General features: G+C 48.2%; 1 protein-coding gene across 1 annotated transcript in view; it reads right to left on the bottom strand.

The window, feature by feature from the left end:
- Positions 1-439: 439 nt before the first annotated feature.
- Positions 440-21289, bottom strand: part of LOC134983569 (zinc finger protein ZFP2-like) — a 378911-nt gene continuing 358061 nt past the window's right edge. The window contains exon 3 of the mRNA XM_063949225.1: positions 440-2999. Coding sequence (XP_063805295.1) covers positions 1852-2999 — 1148 coding nt within the window. The 3' untranslated portion in view covers positions 440-1851. The remainder of the gene's footprint in view (positions 3000-21289) is intronic.

Here is a 21289-nt window from a genome sequence, read left to right as displayed (position 1 = left end):
CCACTACTGCCCCCGCCCTGTCTCCCTCCACTACTGCCACCCGCCCTGTCTCCCCCCCCTACTGGCACCCGCCCTGTCTCCCCCCACTACTGCCACTGCCCTGTCTCTCCCACTACTGCATCCGCCCTGTCTCCCCCCCATTACTACCACTGCCCCATCTCCTTCCACCGTTTTCCCCCACTACTGCCACCACCCTGTCTCCACCCACTACTGCCACCACCTTCTCCACCACTACTGCCACCGCCTTATCTCCCCCCACTACTGCCACCGCCCCGTCTCCCCCAACTGCCACCCACCCGCCTCCCCCCACTACTGCTACCCGCCCGTCTCCCCCCACTACTGCCACCTGCCCCGTCTCCCTCTACTACTGCCTCCCATCCTGTCTCCCCCCCACTACTGCCACCACCCTGTCTCCCCCCACTACTGCCATCCACCCCGTGTCTCCCCCACCACTGCCACCTATCTGCTCCCACTACTGCCACCGCCCTGTCTCCCTCCTCAGCGCTGCTTGAGGACAATATTACCCACTTAGACACTGCCTCCAGCAGCCCCCGCTACTGCACTACTGCCACCCACCCTGTCTCCCCTGACATCTAAGCACTGCTGGGGAATCTATGGTACTGCTAACAGTCCTTCATCAACAGATGGAAGAAACCCAGGCAGTACGGAGGCAGAAGCTGCTTCTGGTACCATGGTCATGCAAGGCTGGGAGAGTCCATGAGATTATTTAATAGAGGGCCTAATTCAGTAAGGATTGCAGATGCTGCTAATTAGCAGAATTTGCAATCCTTTTCCTAGCGTGCTGGGGGCCGCCCATCACAGGGCAAGGCCACCCAGCATGCTGACCACCGCCTCCCCCCTGATGAAGCAGAAAATGCGATTGCCTCATAATTTCTGCTTCATCGTAGAATTTAGTGAAGCCTCCTGCTGCCGCAGCTAAGCTGCACCCACAGGACCACCGCATTCTTCTCAATCACTGCGGCTGCACGTGATGTCACAAAGCCACCGTGATGATGCACGTTTGTCTGCCTCTGCCCTCCATTCACACTGCCCCCGCACCGCATCCTCCCTGGAAATGGAGCATTGCCCGCTCACCCCACATGACTGCCTCTGCCTGACAGGCAATCGCATTTTCTGCAGAAAATGCAGGCAAATGCACAGTATTGGCGCTGCGCATGCATCCACAACTTTTTCTGAATTCCGTTTGGATCACACACTGCGATCCAACCTGAATTAGGCCCAGAGTCACCATCTTACAGGCAGCCGGAGGCGGGAGCAGAGAATGAGTGTTATGTGGCAGGAACGGGCTGGTTAGGTAACAGCCTGGCTGCTGCATTCTGTACAAGCTACAAGCGGTGCAATTCTTCTGCTGGGAGACCCAGGTAGAGGACATTGCAGTAGTCTGTGTGTGATGATACAAGTACATGTATGACTGTAGGTAGATCTTCTGAGGGAAATAAGTGCTGGAGTCTGGCTATGTTCCTCAGATGAGGATATGATTGTGGCTGTACCTGAGGTGTAAGTGTCACTCCACCATCCATGACACCAAGATTCCGCACATGATCAGCATTTTGTAACTCTAGCTTCTATCATAAGGACCGGTTTCGCCAGGACTGAGTCACAGCCAACTGGCAGCACCCACACCTGGAGCTCAGCTAGCCAGCCATTTAGGATTGGAACTGGGTTCTCAGTACCCGGAGTAAAAGACAGGTCATCTGTATAGCAGTGGTAGATGAGGGCATCACATCTGATTATTTCACCCTGCGGTAGCATGTATATTGCAAAAAGCATAGGAGATAGGATAAGAACCTTGAAGAACAACGATGGCAATGATAAGTATACTCCAGAAGATTAAAATGGCTTCTCACCTATGTGTCTTCTCTGGTGTGTAACAAGATGTGATTTCTGTGTAAAACATTTCCCACACTCGGTGCAAGAAAATGGCTTCTCACCTGTGTGACTTCTCTGATGTCTAACAAGAGATGATTTGAGTGCAAAACATTTCCCACACTCAGAACATGGAAATGGCTTCTCACCTGTGTGATTTCTCTGATGTCCAACAAGATGTGATTTCCGTGTAAAACATTTCCCACACTCAGAGCAAGAAATTGGATTCTCCACTGTGTGACTTCTGTTATGACTAACAAGATCTGATTTGAGTGCAAAACATTTCCCACACTCAGAACATGGAAATGGCTTCTCACCTGTGTGATTTCTCTGATGTTTAACAACATCTGATTTCTGTGCAAACCATTTCCAACACTCAGGACATGGAAATGGCTTCTCACCTGTGTGACTTAGCTGATGTGTAACAAGGTGAGATTTCCGTGTAAAACATTTTCCACAGTCAGAACATGGAAATGGCCTCTCACCTGTGTGACTTCTCTGATGTCTAGCAAGTTGTGATTTCTGTGCAAAATATTTCCCACACTCAGAACATGCAAATTGTGATGTACCTGTGTGACTTCTCTTATGTGCATCAAGAGTTGTTTTGTATGTAAAACATTTCCCACAGTCAGAACAGGAATATGGTTTCTCACCAGTATGTATTCTCTTATGTTTTACAAGACATGATTTGATTGTAAAACATCTCCCACACTCAGAACATTGAAATGGCCTCTCACCTGTGTGACTTAACTCATGTTTAACAAGATATGATTTGTATGTAAAACATTTCCCACACTCAGAACATGGGAATCGCCTCTCACCTGCCTTAGCTGGCTGATGGGTAATAAGCTTTGTGTTCTGTGTAAAACATTTGGCATCTACAGAACAGGGAAACACTGTATCTACTGTCAGAGCTGTAACAGATGCACCAATATCAGAGTGATCAGGAGAACATTTCCCAGGATCAGAGGGATCAGCTAATAGAGCTGGATGTATAATTGGGGTAATGGGGTTATCTCCTGGAGAATCCTGTATACTGTCATTATCTTTTATGTCACAATCCGGGGATAACATTAGATGTCCTTCTGAGATATTCCTGCTTGTGTGTCCATCTGTTGGAAATAAAATACATTATGGAAATGTGTCAATTTCTGTAACAATATTAATCTTGTAAACAATAGGAGAAGACGTCTCTCTGGGACACTTAATTGTAAATGTATGTGTGTATAATAAAACATAACTTTTAATGAAGGCTTTATAATATTGTTTCATTGTGTCCACCCTCCTGAGAACACTCACAATAACAAATGTAATATTATAATAAGACTTAGATATATCTCTCTCTTGTACTGGTAACTAACCATGAAGTATAAATGGAGATGTAGTCACTCGCCAAGTCCTATGTCAGCACCAATGTAAAACAATGGATGGGGAACATATCGTATGAATTGGAGATTCTAGATGAACAATAACATCAGTCATATGAGCTGATGGATCAGAGAAATGTCTCCTAACGTTACTCCTGGAAGCATTGGTAAGGTAGCATTCCTTTATGTGTGTGCTCATACGCTGGTAAGCCTGTACATGTGTTACTCACCCTTATATAAGGTATATTGCTACAGCAGAGTAGGTGTGTAACAAGGTACTTTACATGCAATACACCATATGATACCCTGTAATCATCATCATCATCTGCTAGGTTATAATCTACTTTTACAACCCCCCTCAATCATCAGTGTCTTACCTCTATTCTCTCAATAGGAATAAGGAAGATGTGTGTACGGTCAGTATGATATAGAGAATTACATATCAGGATCTATATGGCTACTGCCATACTTCTGCTTCTCAACATCTGAGTGAGAGTGCAGGGAAGACAGCAGAGTCTGATGAGAAAGAGATTGGATCTGCCTTTGCAGAGATGTACCACACCTGTCACCCCTGTTATTATATAAAATAATAAATAAGAGGAGCGTGGTCCATCCAGATGTGATTTCTGGAGCCTTCATTACTACGTGGCTTCTTATCTACACTACCTGATAGCTCTCAGCCACCACTGGGACCAAGACCCAATCTATTAAATACCCCACTTCTCCTGCCTTAAAGCCGCTCAATCCGGTCACCGCTCACTGCTGCAGCCTAGTGACGCAGCTGAAGCCACGGGCTGTTTTCTGGGTCTAAGTGCACCCAGTCTTTCCTGCACGCTCCGGATACCTGACTTGGAGGCGCTTTTTCCTAAGATGGAAGTACTTGCTCTTCCGCTACTGCTGGGGACAGAACGCACAGTCACCGGAGCCCGACAGTGATATTGGAAAGTGAGGTGATGATCAAGCACTCTTGCTCCGTTGCCCTTTCTCCGAATTCCAACGCCGATCTGCTAAGGTATCCGTGTCGCCACCCCCGGGACGTTGGACCTCCGGCCCTGCTTGGTATGAAAGATGGCTGCTGCTAGTAGAGAGGGTGGCGCTTGTGGGTCTCACTAGTTCTGTACGAACGTCCACTGGTAGGCCATCCTCTTCAATGCCAACGCCCTTAGCACTCTCTACCTCCGCCCGGCGGGGCTCCTCCAAGCTCACGAGTGCTGCCCTCATGATTCTTCTGGACACATTGAAAGGGATATCCACACCCTTCTCCTGATACACGATCTCCAGATCGTCCTTGGACATTCCACTGAAATCCACCATCTTGTGCGTTCTCCTGCGCTGCAGTTACTCCTCTCCTGGGTAACCCGGCTTCTCTAATCAGGTGACCAAAAAGCCACCTAGGATTATCCCACCGCTATGCCAGCAATTTCTGTGACCGGACGGTTCTGTACGAAAGCCCTCGCCTGCCTTGCGTCCCGCCCCAGTCACAGAATGGATGTTTAGGTCACACGGGATCTAGCCAATTAGGGGATTCCCACTTAATGTCAGTAACCGCCTACTACTGACTCCACCCACTGCGCAGTGGGCGGGTACTGCACTGCCACCACCAGACTCCTTGTTGCCATGGAGTCTGGAACCATGGTACTGCTCTGTCTGCATCGACACGCTGTCTAACCACTAGTCGCTGGACTAGGCCTCTGCACGGTAGCTGGTGGGAGGCGGAGCTTGGAGACACTGAGTGCACCCTAGACAGTCGGAAAATGGAACTATGTTTGGCATGGCTCTGCAGGTCACAAGATGAAGCGGTCATCTTGAGGCAGATGTTTATTCACCCAGTCTTTAAAAAAAAAAAAAAAAAAAAAAAAAAAGACTCTTGCGTATTGCTAGGGGCAACATCAATACAGCACGATGTTTACAGCAGAGTGAAAATGGTATAATACCTCTGGAGGCTCACAGGCCTCCTCTTTTTATCTTACTCCAATACACATATCACAGGGGGTAAGTCCACCGTGCTGTTCTCAACCAATCATTGTTTACCCATGTGATGTGCATGCCTTGGTCACATGCACAGCTAACATTGTCCTCTACGGACGGTGGGAAGTAGTCAATCTCCTTTGACCGTCCCATCCTGGAGGGTTGTTATCCGCCCTGGTGACGTTCAGTCTAGGCTGGTGGAAGTTTTTCCATCTAAACTACTTCCAGGAATCTGCCTGGGTACCCAGCTCACCATCTGCAGCCTAAACTTGGGCTCCAGAGATGGGCAGCCTAGATCCCCGGTCAGGGTTTCCTGCCCACCGAGGGTGATCCCTATGGAGCTCCAGAAAACCACTCGTTTTGTTTTAAAGCTGAGCTGTTCCTCTCTCTCCCCATGAAACTTCCATGTGGGAGGCTAGAGAGGAAGGCATTCCATTTTGGGGGAAAAGTACTAGGGGAATCCAGCCTGCACAGCAATGGATTCCCCCCTCCTGGGACACACAACCAAGTAAGTGCATTTCACTTTAAACACAATTCAAATACACATTGTTGCTTAAATATAACACTGCAGTGCCTCACCATACTATATCTATCTTCATATATCTATATACTGTCAAAGTCAGAAAAATATCATGATGCACATTGCCATATTTGCACCTCATGCGTGTCCCCGCTGCACGTGCATGAGCCCTCCCGTGCGTGCGTATACTCGCTGTTGCGTGCACCCGCGGGCGCACGGTATGCGCATTTACGGTAGAGTTTGTGTACGTCTAGCGGGCGACTCAATCATAACATATTTTAACCATATAATGTATTTTGTAGATTATGGTCCCTTTGATAGAATCTGAAAGTTTAGTTAATGTAGCATGTTCATAGACAAAGAGATCCCTCTTTGTTTGATACGAAGGGTCAGACAGGGGTTATACAGTGGTGTTTAGTATCCATCGGAAGAGTATTTAATTAGCAATATTCCGGTGTTGGTTTGAAGCAGATTAATCGCTCGTGCGAATAGTTATGGACATAAGAAGTTTATGAACATTTACTGTATTTGCACTTTATTACCCATGCGGCGGGAAACCCAGTTTCCCACCCACCTGAGCAGTTAGGAATAGTCACAGCCCACCTGTATGAACCAACCTATGACCTTTTGTTATAATGCAGAGACGAATTCCTGTGTCCAATGAACAATAAGAATATAGGGACCATTGTACTGTATTGTGTGTAGTGTATAAAAGGACAAGCCGATCTGGGCCAGCTCTCTATTCTCTTCAACGGTTCTCATCACTGATAATCGGGAGCTGGATATCCAGAAAGGCGCATGCGATTGTTCCCCTTGTGCGTAAGTTTCTCTGCAATCATATTGTCTTTATTGTTATTATAAGCCATTCTCTCTCACTTTCTTTCTCTCTCTCTCTCTCTCTCCTTCCCCCTTAAAAGTAATTGTATCTTTATTGTATTTTATGTGTAGTGATTCGGTTAGGTATTCTATGTTATTTTGGTAGTGTATAACTTGTATTGTATTATTCTTTTACAAAGTGAACGTTCATTCTCTTCCTTAAAGGCGTTAGAACCTTAGACCGGTATTAGAGTGTTTATTATATTGCTGAGGGGTTCTCAGAGCGTCACAGACGCTCATACAGCTTTTAAACTAACAAGGTTACACTGTGTTGCATTTACACCTTATCACTGCACAAGGGTTTACAGTATAAGTACATTATTTATGGTATAATTATAAAGGTTTAACTCTGTGAGCGTCAGCATCGCTTGTGATCTCCTCGTGGTCTCGAGCGTCCGCTACGCTGATAGCGTATCATTACGTTAGTCGGCAGCCTATAGTGTGCTTGCCTGTACGCTTTAAGCCGTGAGCGAACGTGCCGCTCGTGCGTCTCGACCACGGCTAAACGTCTGTTACGCTACGTGCGTACTCTTACGGTATTCCATACGCCAATTGCGTACTGTGTTAACCTTTTAGAGGGTTTAAAATAGGATAAATCATTAGGGTTTATCAATACATACACACACACATATATATATCTATATATATCTATATATCTATATATCTATATATATATATATATACACACACACATACACACACACACACATACATATACACAGTGTACGCAAATACGCACTATAGCGCATATTTTTCCCAGATCAGAGGACGGGGACTCACTTTTCAAAAACGTGTGGGTCCCTGAAGACGCGCTCCGCTGCAGCCAATTCCTGGCTCTCAATTGACTGCGCTTCCTGCCTGTAAAGAGGAGGTGGAGCATTACCACTACCAGTCCTCTGGTGGTGCCTCCCCCTCCTGGTCACATGCAGCCGCAGATTCACAAGGGGCCGGGCAGAGAGTGAAGACGGCTCTACGGCTGCTCTACGCTGTGCTGCGGGCGGGAGGTGAGCGCCGGTGACAGCGTAAGTGCTGTGGGGTAGGGTAAGTAGCCTAGGAGCGGGTGGCTGAACTTGGGTGGTGGCTTTCCTTGCATGCCTTGTGTGTCTTCTGGGAGTGTCATGGGCTTGTAGCCCGACCTCAGTGGTTGTTTCAGGCATCCACTACAGTAAGTTTCCCTGATATTCCCAGCGCCATTCACATCTAAACCAAGCTAAGGATCTATGAGAATATAACATGAATCTATTGTGCAGGCACTGCTGCTACCTGTGGTACACCCGCTACTTCTGGGATCATCCTGTTGTCAAAGTCAGAAAAATATCACGCTACACGTTGCCATATATTCACCTCATGCGCTTGCCCGCTGCACATGCACTTTCTCTGACGTGCGTGCACATACTCGCAATTACGTGACGGCGCCTCTACGGGCGTGCGCTCGAGCGCATGGTATGTGCATTTACGGTAGAGTTTGTGTGCGTCTAGCGAGCGACTCAATCGCTGCTTAATAAATCCATATAGCAGGTTTTATAGGTAATGTTCCCCTTAGTGATAAATGTAAGTTTGTTTAAAGTGACTTGTTCATGGACATGGGGATCCCTCTTTTCGTGATACAAAGGGTCTGTCTAAGGTTGAACAGTGGTGTCTGGTACCTAACCGAAGAGTATTTTAATAGCAACAATCCGGTGTTGGTTAGGTATAGATTAATCGCTCCTGCGTATAGTTATGGCCATTAGTATTTTCTGGACATATCCTATATTTGCAGTTCATTATCCATGCGGCGGGAATCCGGAGATTCCCTCCCACCTGAGCTGTTTGATATAGTCACAGCCCACCTGTTCAAATCCACCTATGACCTTTTGTTATGATGCGAGGAGACATTCCTGTGTCCAATTAACAATGAGATTATAGGTCCCTTTGTAGTGTACTGTATGCAGTGTATATAATATCAGCCAGCCTGGGCAGCTCTCTCACTCTCCACAAACGGTTTTCATCTTGACTAACTTGGAGCTGGTACCAGGAGCCGCGCAGCGATCATTTCCCAATGTGTGTAAGTAATTCTCTGTAACCAACTTGTTCCCTGTTTGTATTGGCCATACTCTCTCTCTCTCTATGTTAACGTATAAGATTGTGACGCTATTGTGTATTTCTGTTTAGATATTCTGTTAGAATTATATGTTAGCTTGTAGTGCATGACTTGTCAACTGTTTCCCCTTTTCGATATAACTAAAAGCTTGTTAGTAAAGGTGTTGGAACCTTAACACGGTATCGTGTGTTCATTACATTACTGTGGGTAATAGTTGCGTCTTGATCGCTCAAGCAGCTTTAGCATTAACAAGGTTAAGCAGCGTTATATCGCTACAGTATTTCAATTCAAGGTTTACAGTATAAACTCAATCTTTCAAGTGTGTTACATACAAGGTTTACTGAGTGTCATCCTTTGAGCGTCTGCGCCGCTCGTGTTCCCCTCGCGGTCACAGCGTCCGCTACGCTAGTAGCGTAGTAGTACGGTAGTCGGCTGCCTATAGCGTGTTCGATACCAAGCAAAAAGCTGTGAGCGAGCGTGCCGCTCGTGCGTCTCGATCACGGCTAAGCGTCTGCTACGCTAAGTGCGTACCCTTACGGTACCCCCATACGCCAATTGCGTACTGTGTCTCTTACCCTCATATAGTGAATCTTATAAGGTAAATAATCAGCTTTATCACTGTCAAGCAGCCACAATGGAATGATAGCCTTCCTTATTCAAAATCCCTTTTACCTTGTACAAATCTCCCACTTTACCAGCACCAAAGCAGCTCCAGACCATCACATTACCTCTACCATGCTTGACAGATGGCGTCAGGCACTCTTCCAGCATCTTTTCACGGAGTCTCACAAATGTTCTTCTGTGTGATCCAAACACCTCAAACTTCGATTCATCTGTCCATAACACTTGTCTCCAATCATCCGCTGTCCAATGTCTGTGTTCTTTTGCCCATATTAATCTTTTCCTTTTATTGGCAGTTTCTTTGCCACTCTGTCTAGAAGGCCAGCATCCCGGAGTCACCTCTTCACTGTAAACGTTGACACTGGCATTTTGCGGGAACCACTTAATGAAGCTGCCAGTTAGGACCTGTGAGCCGTCTATTTCTCAAACTAGAGACTTTAATGTACTTGTCTTCTTGCTCAGTTGTGCACCGGGGCCTCCCACTTCTCTTTCTACTCTGGTTAGAGCCTGTTTGTGCTGTTCTCTGAAGGGAGTAGTACACACCGTTGTAGGAAATGTTCAGTTTCTCAGCAAGTTCTCGCATGGAATAGCCTTCATTTCTAAGAACAAGAATAGACTGTCGAGTTTCACATGAAAGTTCTCTTTTTCTTGCCACTTTGAGAGTATAATCGGACCCACAAATGTGATGCTCCAGACACTCAACTAACTCAAAGACAGCCCAGTTTTATAGCTTCTCTAACGAGCAAACCTGTTTTCAGCTGTGCTAACATAACTGCACAAGGGTTTTCTAATCATCCATTAGTCTTCTACCACGATTAGCAAACACAATGTACCATTAGAACACTGGAGTGATGGTTGCTGGAAATGGACCTCTATACACTTCTGTAGATATTCCATTAAAAACCAGACGTTTGCAGCTAGTACAGTCATTTACCACATCAACAATGTATAGAGTGTATTTCTGATTAATTTAATGTTATCTTCATTGAAAAAAACAGTGCTTTTCCTTAAAAATAAATAAATGTCTAAGTGACCCCAAACTTTTTAATGGTAGTGTATGATCTGGTGCATCTGAAGATGTGAATCGGACCACTAGCTCAGGAGATCCAATTGAAATGTTCTGGCATGGAACCTTCAGTACTTGATCGCCTCGTATGAGGCTACCATCTTTCCCAACAATCTTATGCAAAGATGGATGGAGATCCGATTCGGTCGTAGAACTGCTCGGACCACATCCTGGTGTGTCCTTGCCTTGTCCTCTGGGAGGAACACTTTCTGAGCCACTGTATCCAGAAACATTCCCAGGAACAGGAGCCACTGAGTAGGCTCCTGTTCCTGGGAATGTTTCTCAGAAGTAGGGACTTCTGTAAATTGAGGATCCACCCATGGTGTGACAGAAGCTGAATAGTGCGGTCTATATTGAGCAATAGAAGCTCCCTGGATCTCACTTTTATCAAGAGCTCATCTAGGTAAGGGACAATATTGATCCCCTGGACTCGGAGCTGGATCATCATCTCCGCCATCACATTTGTGAAGACCCTTGAAGCTGTGGCCAGGCCGAAAGGTAGCGCCTGGAACTGGTAGTGATCATTCAAGCAGGGCAAACCGCAGGTAAGCCTGGTGAGGCGGCCAAATCGACATATGGAGATAAGCATCCTTTATATCCAACAAAACCATGAACTCCTGTTCTTCCAGACCCGCAATCACTGCTCACAAGGATTCCATCTTGAACTTGAAAACCTTTAGTTAAGGATTTTAGATACAAAATGGGTTTTACCGAACCGTCCGGTTTTGGTACCACAAACAGGATGGAGTAGTAACCCTTTCCCTGTTGTTGTAGTGGCACTGGAGCAATGACTTGGGACTGGGCCTACTTTAGTTGCCGTGGCGGGGAGCTGCTTTCAGTGGGTCCTTGGGTGCGTGTGCGGCTTCCGGAGGTTGGGGGCCGGGTGTTTCTGCCGGTAGTAGCTGCAGCAGAGCCCTCTGGCGGTGACTCTGTCTCAGGAAGTCGAGGCCGGAGCTGGGTTAGCTAAAGTGCTGCAGCTGAGAATGTCCCCAGTGCTGGGGTGGCCATGTTGAAGACCTGTGGTCTGCCAATGAAATCCACACTCTGTATCCAGCCAATCCAGTGTAGTCTTCCCTTATAAAGGGGGGCTGGCTCAGGGAGAGAGTGCCAGTGCTCCAAGTTACATTCTTGTGAAAGGTGCTCTAGCTCTATGCTCCCAGGCTGCTCCTGGTTCCCCGGTTCCGGTTGCTATTATCTGTCCATGACCTATCACTGCTGCAGTCCTGTCGCTTAACTCGTCGCAACTCATGGAGGCGCTCACAGGGCTCCCGGTCGTTAAGGGGCTTAGAGTGCTAAACAGTGGTTCCTGCAAGCGTCTCGCAAGCTCAAGCCACAGTCTTCACTTCTTCCAGATCGGAGTTCTTCAGCCTCACTTTCCAAGCCCAAGCCACAGTCTTCATTTCTTCAAAGTCAGAGTTTATCAGCCTTGTCTACCAGTCACAAGCCAGTCTTTCAGTTCATCAAAAACCCAGTCTCCTTCAGCCTTGTCTACCAACCACAAACCACAGTCTTTCAGTTCCGCAATACCGGTGATCTTCAGCGCCATTCCTCACCTCGTTTAATCATAGACTTCAGTTCATTATTTTGTGTCTTTCAATTCCTCAAGTATCGGTGTACAGTTGTTTCTTCATTAAAAACACTGTTATCCTTCTACAGAGTTCTCATTCTTTTTATGCCATCCAGCCAACTCTAACACCCACTAGGCCTCCATCTCATGAGGAAGAACTACATTCAACCTCCTTGTCTACTTCCTACACAGTCAGCTGTCCTCCCAGCCCAAGCTCGATTGTCGGAACCCCAATCTCCACCGATCGTGACAACGCAGTCGAGATCCCCTCAGGGTTGGTGGCGGGGGGGGGGGCACCATCATGCTGAGGCCCTAGTGGAAGCTGAACTGGTGCTTTGTTACCGAGAACCTGTGGCAGCTGGTCTTGTCTCTGGTGCCTCTCGCCGTGTTTGAGGTGCCTCCGGCTCTTGATCTGAACCTGGCAGTCGGAAAGGACTGGATAGACCTCCCTGGGTAGGAACACCTAGCCAGTGGAGCCCCAGAGGGGAGAAACGTGGATTTACCCACAGTAACCTTTGAAATCCATGTATCCAAACTCAACCCCAAATAGCCACTCCCCTGAGAAAGGAAGAGACTCCACACTCTGCGCTTGGAATCTGCGTCCGCTATCCACTGACCCAGCCACAAAGTTCTGCGCGCAGACACTGCCATGGCAGTAGTCCTAGCGTTAATAGCGCCTATCTCCTTGAGAGAGTCACACAGGACATGTGCAGTGTCCTGAATGTGCTTTATGAGAGTCACCAGGGACGTATCTCCAGCAAGGCTTTCTTGAATTTGAGCCGCCCATGTATGAATGGCATGTGTCATCCAGCAACCCGCTATTACAGGTCTTTGTGATACACCAGCCGCTGTGTAAATAGACTTTAATGAAGTCTCTATTTTCCTATCCCCAGGGTCCTTTAATGCAGAGGAGCCAGGGACTGGTAATAGCACTTTCTTTGATAGGCGAGAGACTGATACGTCTACTGCCGGGGGCTCTCCCAGTGTTTCCTGCCTTCTGGAGTAAATGGGAAAGTGTGCAGAAACCGATTTGTCACCTGGTATCTTTTATCAGGATTTTTCCAGGTTAACTTAAACATGTCATCTAGTTCCTTAGAATCAGGGAAACTGACACTAATTTATTTTTCTGTACTAAGAGAAATGACTGCTGTACGGCAGCGTCTTCCAAAGGGACTTTTATCACATCCCTGATAGCAAGTATAAGGGGCTCAATACCCTGTGCAGAAGGGGAGTCCTCTGTAATAGGATCCCATTCCTCCCCCTCCCCCTGTACCTCGTCCTCAGATTCTGAGAGTAAATCAGGCAGCCCACACTTATGTGGCCCTGAGCTAAGGGGGGGGGGGGGCTGTTTATTATCTGCCCTTGCAGCTAGGTCTGCTACAGCCTGCTGCAGTTGTTGTGTCTTTTGATTATTAGCAGTGAGCTGGGATGACATGTCTGTCATCATGGTTTTTATCCTGACCCTCCCACCCGGTCTCCTCACTAACTTGGGAGGACTGGCTGCATTGTTCACATGAGAGGGAACCATCCGCAGAGGGAGAGAATCTGGTGTGACATACACTGCATAATTGGTGTTTTACCATGTTTACAGTAGACACACACACACACACACACACACACACACACACACACACACACACACACACACAAGTATATAGAATAGCAAGCCTGCCCAGACTGGTATGTGAGAAGGAGACACAGAGAGAGAGGAACAGCACACCCAAAGCCTGTCAGACCCAGTGAGATTGCAGGCTGTCTGTATCACGGTATAACACCGGAGTCTTGTCCTTTTTAGGACACTATAGTGTGTATAATAGCGGCTCTCCCCCATATTTACACCCCTGTACCAGTTTCCTGTGTATCCTGAGTGTCTGGAGGACCCGTCTGTCCTTGCTGCTGCAGCTGTAAGCAGATGAAAGCGCCAAAACGCCACTGGTCCCGCTCTGAGGAAGCTCCGCCCCCTGTAATGGCGTCGGAGCTCTACAGATATTTATACTGGTAACATGTCTCCTAACAGGTATAAAACGTAACATGAATGCCTGTTTCCACCACCGCTGCCAGTGTACACAGGGGGCTATAGCGGATCCCTCTGTAGAGCGTCTGTATGCCGCCCCTGCAATCGCGCCGCACCAAGAGCCGGGGGACCCCCTTGTGGGTCCCCTGGTTTGTACTCACCACTCTTCTCACCTCCTGGCATTGTTAGGGGTGTGCGGTGTGCTGCGATTGCGTTTGGTAAGGCGCAATGCCCTGCGGTACCAACAACCTCTCAGGACGGTGGTCCTGCAGCGGGGAAGCGGCTCTGATGCCTATAGTGGTCGACCTAAACATTGTCGACCTAGACACTGTCGATTTGATGAACCACACCAATGTAATACCATAGGCAGAGGTGCTGCTAGCGACACACAGTGACATGATGTGAGGGGGAGAGCAGGACTATAATAAGGGCTGATGGCTCCTGATGTATGAGATACACCAGAGAGTGTGGGGAGGAGACTGGTCAGATCTCTGGGCTGGTAACACACAGTGACATGATGTGAGGGGGAGAGCAGGAGTATAATAGGGGCTGATGGCTCCTGATGTATGAGATACACCAGAGAGTGTGGAGAGGAGACTGGTCAGATCTCTGGGCTGGTAACACATAGTGACATGATGTGAGGGGGGAGCAGGAGTATAATAGCGGCTGATGTCTCCTGATGTATGAGATACACCAGAGAGTGTGGGTGGAGACTGGTCAGATCTCTGGGCTGGAAACACAGTGACATGATGTAAGGAGGAGAGCAGGAGTATAATAGGGGCTGATGGTTCCTGATGTATGAGATACACCAGAGAGTGTGGGGAGGAGACTGGTCAGATCTCTGGGCTGGTAACACACAGTGATATGATGTGAGGGGGAGAGCAGGAGTATAATAGGGGCTGATGGCTCCTGATGTATGAGATACACCAGAGAGTGTGGGGAGGAGACTGGTCAGATCTCTGGGCTGGTAACACACAGTGACATGATGTGAGGGGGAGAGCAGGAGTATAATAGGGGCTGATGGCACCTGATGTATGAGATACACCAGGGAGTGTGGGGAGGAGACTGGTCAGATCTCTGGGCTGGTAACACACATTGTCATGATGTGAGGGGGAGGGCAGGAGTATAATAGGGGCTGATGGCTCCTGATGTATGAGATACACCAGAGAGTGTGGGGAGGAGACTGGTCAGATCTCTGGGCTGGTAACACACAGTGACATGATGTGAGGGGTAGAGCAGGAGTATAATAGGGGCTGATGGCTCCTGACTCCCCCACTGGGAAATTAAATATTCCTTATTAGTCTGTACTGACAGAGGAGGGTGTAGGATAAGAGACTGCTGTAGTGACTGAGCAAGGAGAATATGTGACTCTTTTCTGTAATAAGTGTTTATTACTCACCTGTGCCGATATATGTAGGGATCTCCTCCTCCTTACACTGCTGATCACCCCTCACATACATTTCTTCTTCTCCCTCTGTATCTTCTACCTTTATAACAGTTAGATACATCTCTTCTTCGTCTGTATCTTCTACCTTTATAACAGTTAGATACGTCTCTTCTCCCTCTATATCTTCTGTTTTAATATCAGACAGACGTTCTACCTACAAAAAGCAAAAAAATTTAATTTTACCGTTGTTAAATCTATCTGCGAGGTACGCTGGGTTCCACAGGGCATAACATTGGGGCGTAGAGTAGGATCTTGATCCGAGCCACCACCAGGCTAAAAGCTTTGACTGTTCCCAGAATGCATAGCGCCACCTCCTCTATAACCCGCCTCCGTGTACAGGAGTTCAGTTTTAGTTAACCAGTCCAATGCAGTAGCAGGTAAAAGAGAAGACAATAATTAGTAGCCACATACACCACATTCTCACATTCATATCAACCAAAAGAAGCTAAGTGCGTCAGGGTGGGTGCCCTGTAAAGCCCAGTGTACCTCGCAGAAAGAGATTTAACAACTGTAAGTTCTTACCATAAATCTCGTTTTCTGCTGCGGGGTACACTGGGTTCCACCGGGAATAACATCGGGGATGTCCTAAAGCAGTTCCTCATGGGAGGGGATGCACTGTAGCGGGCACAGGAACCCAACGTCCAAAGGAAGCATCCTGGGAGGCGGAAGTATCGAAGGCATAGAACCTTATGAACGTGTTCACTGAGGGCCAAGTAGCCACCTTGCACAATTGTTCAAGGGTCGCACCACGGCGGGCCGCCCAAGAAGGTCCAACAGACCGAGTAGAATCGGCATTGATAGTCGCAGGAGCTGGACGACCAGCCTGTACATAAGCATGCGCAATCACCATTCTAATCCATCTGGCCAAGGTCCGCTTGTGAGCAGGACAGCCACATTTGTGAAAACCAAACAGTACAAAGAGAGAATCAGACTTCCGAATGGAAGCAGTTCTCTTCACATAGATACGTACCACATCCAAAGACCTCTCTTTGGAAGACAATTCAGGAGAGGCAAAGGCCGGAACCACAATCTCCTGATTAAGGTGGAAAGAAGAAACCACCTTAGGTAGGTACCCGGGACGTGTTCTAAGAACCGCCCGTGCACGGTGAAAAATCAGATATGGGGACCTACAAGACAAGGCACCCAAATCCGACACCCGTCTAGCAGAGGCAATAGCCAGCAAAAACAATACCTTAAGAGAAAGCCACTTAAGGTCTGCAAATTCAAGAGGCTCAAACATAGACCCTTGTAACGCCTCCCAAAGCACCGACAGGTCCCAAAGAGCCACAGGCGGGATGTAAGGAGGTTGAATCTGCAACACACCCTGAGTGAATGTATGAACATCAGGTAGAGTCGCAATTTTCCTCTGCAACCAAACCGACAAGGCAGAAATATGAACCTTGATGGAGGCCAGACGAAGGCCCAAGCCCAGGCCCTGTTGTAGAAAGGCCAAAAGTTTGGCCGTACTAAATTTGTAAGCATTATGATTGTTAGTGGTGCACCAAGCAAAGTAAGAATTCCAGACCCTATGATAAACCAGAGCAGAAGCTGGTTTCCAGGCCTTCAACATAGTTTGAATGACCGCCTCAGAAAATCCTTTGGCCCTCAGAATGGAAGCTCAAGAGCCACGCCATCAAAACGAACGCTGCTTGAGGATTCCTTGTCCCGAAGACCGGAAAATTGTGATTGAGTCGAGACGCCATCAGGTCCACATCTGGGAGGCCCCATTTGTCCACGAGGAGTTGAAATACTTCTGGATGGAGGCTCCACTCTCCGGCGTGTACATCTTGACGACTGAGGAAGTCCGTTTCCCAGTTTAGGACCCCCTGAATGAACATTGCCAATATAGCTGGCAGATGGCGTTCCGCCCACTGAAGAATCATTGATGCTTCCCTCATTGCCATGCGGCTTCGAGTGCCACCTTGACTATTTAGGTACGCCACCGTGGTGGCGTTGTCAGACTGTACTTGAACAGGTCTGTTCTGTATCAACTGCTGGGCCAAGTTCAGTGCATTGAACACCGCCTGCAGTTCCAGAATGTTTATCGGGAGGAGAGACTCCTCCTTGGTTCACCGACCCTGAAGGAAGTGTTGCTCCAACACCACGCCCCAACCTCTCAGACTGGCATCCGTCGTCAGAAGGACCCAGTTGGAGATCCAGAAGGGACGACCCCTGCTCAATCGTTGGTCCTGCAGCCACCAGCTTAGTGACAGACGGACCTCCGGAGACAAGGAGATCATATGAGACCTGATCCGGTGAGGCAGGCCATCCCACTTGGTAAGTATCAATTTCTGCAGAGGGCAGAAATGGAATTGAGCGTACGCCACCATGTTGAACGCAGACACCATGAGACCTAGCACTTGCATCGCCGAATGTATCGACACTTGCGGACGAGTTAGAAAGCATCGAATCCTGTCCTGAAGCTTCAGAACATTCTCCCGAGACGAGAACAACCGCTGGTTGTGAGTGTCCATCAACGCCCCCAGGTGCACCATGCTCTGAGCGGGGACCAGGGAAGATTTCTTCCAGTTGATGAGCCATCCGTGGGCTTGTAGAAACTGTAGCGTCATATCTATGTGGCGTAGGAGAATTTCTGGGGAATTCGCCAGGATCAACAAGTTGTCCAGATACGGTAGGATCCTGACCCCTTGACGGCGGAATACAGCCGTCATTACCGCCATGACCTTGGTGAAGACTCGCGGGGCCGTGGTCAAACCAAAAGGTAACACCTGAAATTGGTAATGGAGGCTGCCAACAGCAAACCTCAGGTACTACTGATGCGACATTGCGATACGAATATGCAGGTAAACATCCTGTATGTCCAGGGAGACCATATAATCACCGGGCTCCAAGGCCAGAACAATAGAGCGGAGAGTTTCCATACGAAACTTGGAGACTCTCACATATTTGTTCAAGGACTTGATGTTGAGAATGGGCCGAGAGGACCCATTCGGTTTCGGGACTAGGAACAGCGGTGAATAGTACCCCTTGCCTCTCTGAACCAGAGGCACCTGTCCAGGAGGGACTGTACCAACAAAAGAAGAGTTTTTGCCTTCACCTGATCCGAAGGGACGTCTGTCAGGCAAAATAGATGAGGGGGGACGACTTTTGAAGGATACGGCGTAACCTCGAATGACGACTTCCTGTATCAAGGCATCGGAAGTGGTCTTCAACCATTCCTGGGTAAGCCCTAGAAGTCGGCCCCCCACTCTGGGATCCCCCAGAGGGTGGCCCGCCCCGTCATGCAGCAGGCTTGTCAGTTTTGGAAGCAGGCTGACGGCCAGCCCAGGCCCATTAAGGTTTGAGCTTAGTGGGTTTGAAAGTGCGAGCCTGTTTCGGGTATGCCTGACCTTTTGCTTTCCCTGAAGGACAAAAGGAAGTACTCTTAGCCTTCGGTACCAAAGAAGCAGTACTAGGTAGACACGCTGTTTTAGCAGAAGCTAAGTCAGCCACTATCTTGTTGATGTCTTCTCCAAAAAGAATGTCTCCCTTAAAAAGGGAGCACATCCAGGGTTTTCTTAGAATCCAGATCCACAGACCAGGATCGTAATCAAAGAATTCGGCGAGCCAAAATGGACGTAGTAGAAGCCTTGGCCGCCAGAATACCGGCATCAGAAGCCGCCCACTTAATGTAATGAGAAGCTGTGACAATATACGAGAGACATTGTCTAGCATTATCAGAAAAGTTGGAAGGCAGCTCCACTTCCACCTCCTGAGCCCACGCTTCAATAGCTTCTCCAGCCCATGTCGCTGCAATAGTGGGCCTATGCGCAGCTCCTGCTAGGGTGTAAATCGTCTTTAAACAACCCTCCACACGCTTATCCGTCGGCTCTTTCAGAGACGATACGGTAGTTACAGGCAGAGATGAGGATACCACCAGCCGCACCACCTGCGAATCCACTGGCGGGGGTGTTTCCCAATTCTTAGCGCCGCAGCGAGGGGATAGCGAGCCAGCATCTTCTAGTGAGGCGTGAATTTCTTTCCTGGATTTTCCCAGGATTCCTGACGTATGTCAACTAAATGGTCAGAATGAGGTAAAACTTGTTCAACGACTTTCTGACGTGTAAATCTGTCCGGTTTCTTAGGGGCCGCGTCAGGCTCCGGGTCATTAGAAATTTGAAGAATTAGCCTGATAGCCTCCAACAAGTCAGGAACATCCACCTGTGAAACAGATTCCCCATCAGAAGTATCTGGATCAGTGTCTGTGGGGTCAGTATAGACGCCATCCTCATCACACGAGGTGTCTGGGACGTGGGTGGATTGTGAGGAAGTAATGGCCCGCTTAGAGGACCCCTTGGTCTTAGGCGGGCAAGGATTAGATTTCTGTTTAGTCAATGAGTGGTTCAATTGCTATAACTGAGTGGACAGGTGATCTGCCCATGGCGGATTAACCACAGGGACAATATGCGGTTGTACCTGCACATGAGGTCCCATAGGTAGCGTAAATTTAGTTACCAGCGTACTTAATAACGTGGAGAAAGTAGCCCAAGGTGGGTCATTTTGAACCCCCGTTGCTACGGTCCCACTGGGGGGTAAGGAACCCCCCCAGAACCTGAACCCTCTGCTGCTATGTTTTTCTCTAACGTGTCTGCAGCGTCACCACCACGCACTGTGGGATCAGCCGCAGCACCATTGCCCTCTGTAGCTGACATATCTGAAAGCTCAATGCAAGGCAACACAGTACAATATCAGCAGAACAATACCTGACAAGAACCCCCTGTGCAGTGTATCAGCACAACCAGGGGATTTAAGAGGTATATGGTGAATAAAAATCACACAGAAAAATACACAATAAGCATATCCTGTGAACTGCATATATTAAACAATAACCCTGACGCACTTAGCCCCCTCAGGGTACAGAATATAGGGTTAGCAGTAGGAGTGAGATACACGGAGTAGATATCACACAGCAGCTATATGCACACACAGAGTACATTGTACAATGCAGAAATTATAACATGCAATAAAACTGCACTGGACTAGCAATACAAAGCAACACTAAGTATAGCTATACACTCAATAGATATAACAATGCACAGTAAAGACTGGATGTATATCACAGGGTACTTGTACTATATAACAACAACTAAATGCACTCTTTCTTAACTAAGGGTGTGTACACATTGTGAGACTCGGGCTATGTCCGATTCTCACTGTGCGACAGGGGACGGGTCGGCACATAGTCAGTATCGCAAGCAATACTGGCTATGTGCGATTTTGGCTAAGTGTCAATTTTGACTCTCTCTTCTATACTTGCCTGCACAGTCTATCTTTTCTTTCGATGCCGACCGCGCGGGACCGCGCATCGGCATCGAATCGGGATCGCAAGGTGACTGTCACCTTGCGATCTGCACTAACTTTTCTTCCGATTCTGACTATATAGTCAGAATCAGAAGAAAAAAATCTCACCGTGTGTACACACCCTAACACTGTCAGCGGACATGTAGAATACTTATGTGTCCTGTAATATGCACAGCGCTGACATGCAGGTGGCTTTACAGAGGAGGATTTACCCAAACAGTCCCAGGATCAGCTCAGCTTGCTAGAAATGGTGCCCAAATGCTGACAGGGAGAGAGAGAGAGAGAGGGGGGGGAGGGGGGAGAGAGAGAGAGGGGGGACAGAGAGAGAGAGAGAGGGGGGACAGAGAGAGAGAGAGAGGGGGGACAGAGAGAGAGAGAGGGGGGGGAAGAGAGAGAGAGAGGGGGGGGGAAGAGAGAGAGGGGGGAAGAGAGAGAGAGGGGGGAAAGAGAGAGGGGGGAAAGAGAGAGGGGGGAAAGAGAGAGGGGGGAAAGAGAGAGGGGGGAAAGAGAGAGGGGGGAAAGAGAGAGGGGGGAAAGAGAGAGGGGGGAAAGAGAGAGGGGGGAAAAGAGAGGGG

Source organism: Pseudophryne corroboree (assembly GCF_028390025.1).
Source record: "Pseudophryne corroboree isolate aPseCor3 chromosome 3 unlocalized genomic scaffold, aPseCor3.hap2 SUPER_3_unloc_19, whole genome shotgun sequence".
Taxonomy (NCBI): domain Eukaryota; kingdom Metazoa; phylum Chordata; class Amphibia; order Anura; family Myobatrachidae; genus Pseudophryne; species Pseudophryne corroboree.
This window is presented reverse-complemented; position numbering and strand designations above follow the sequence as displayed.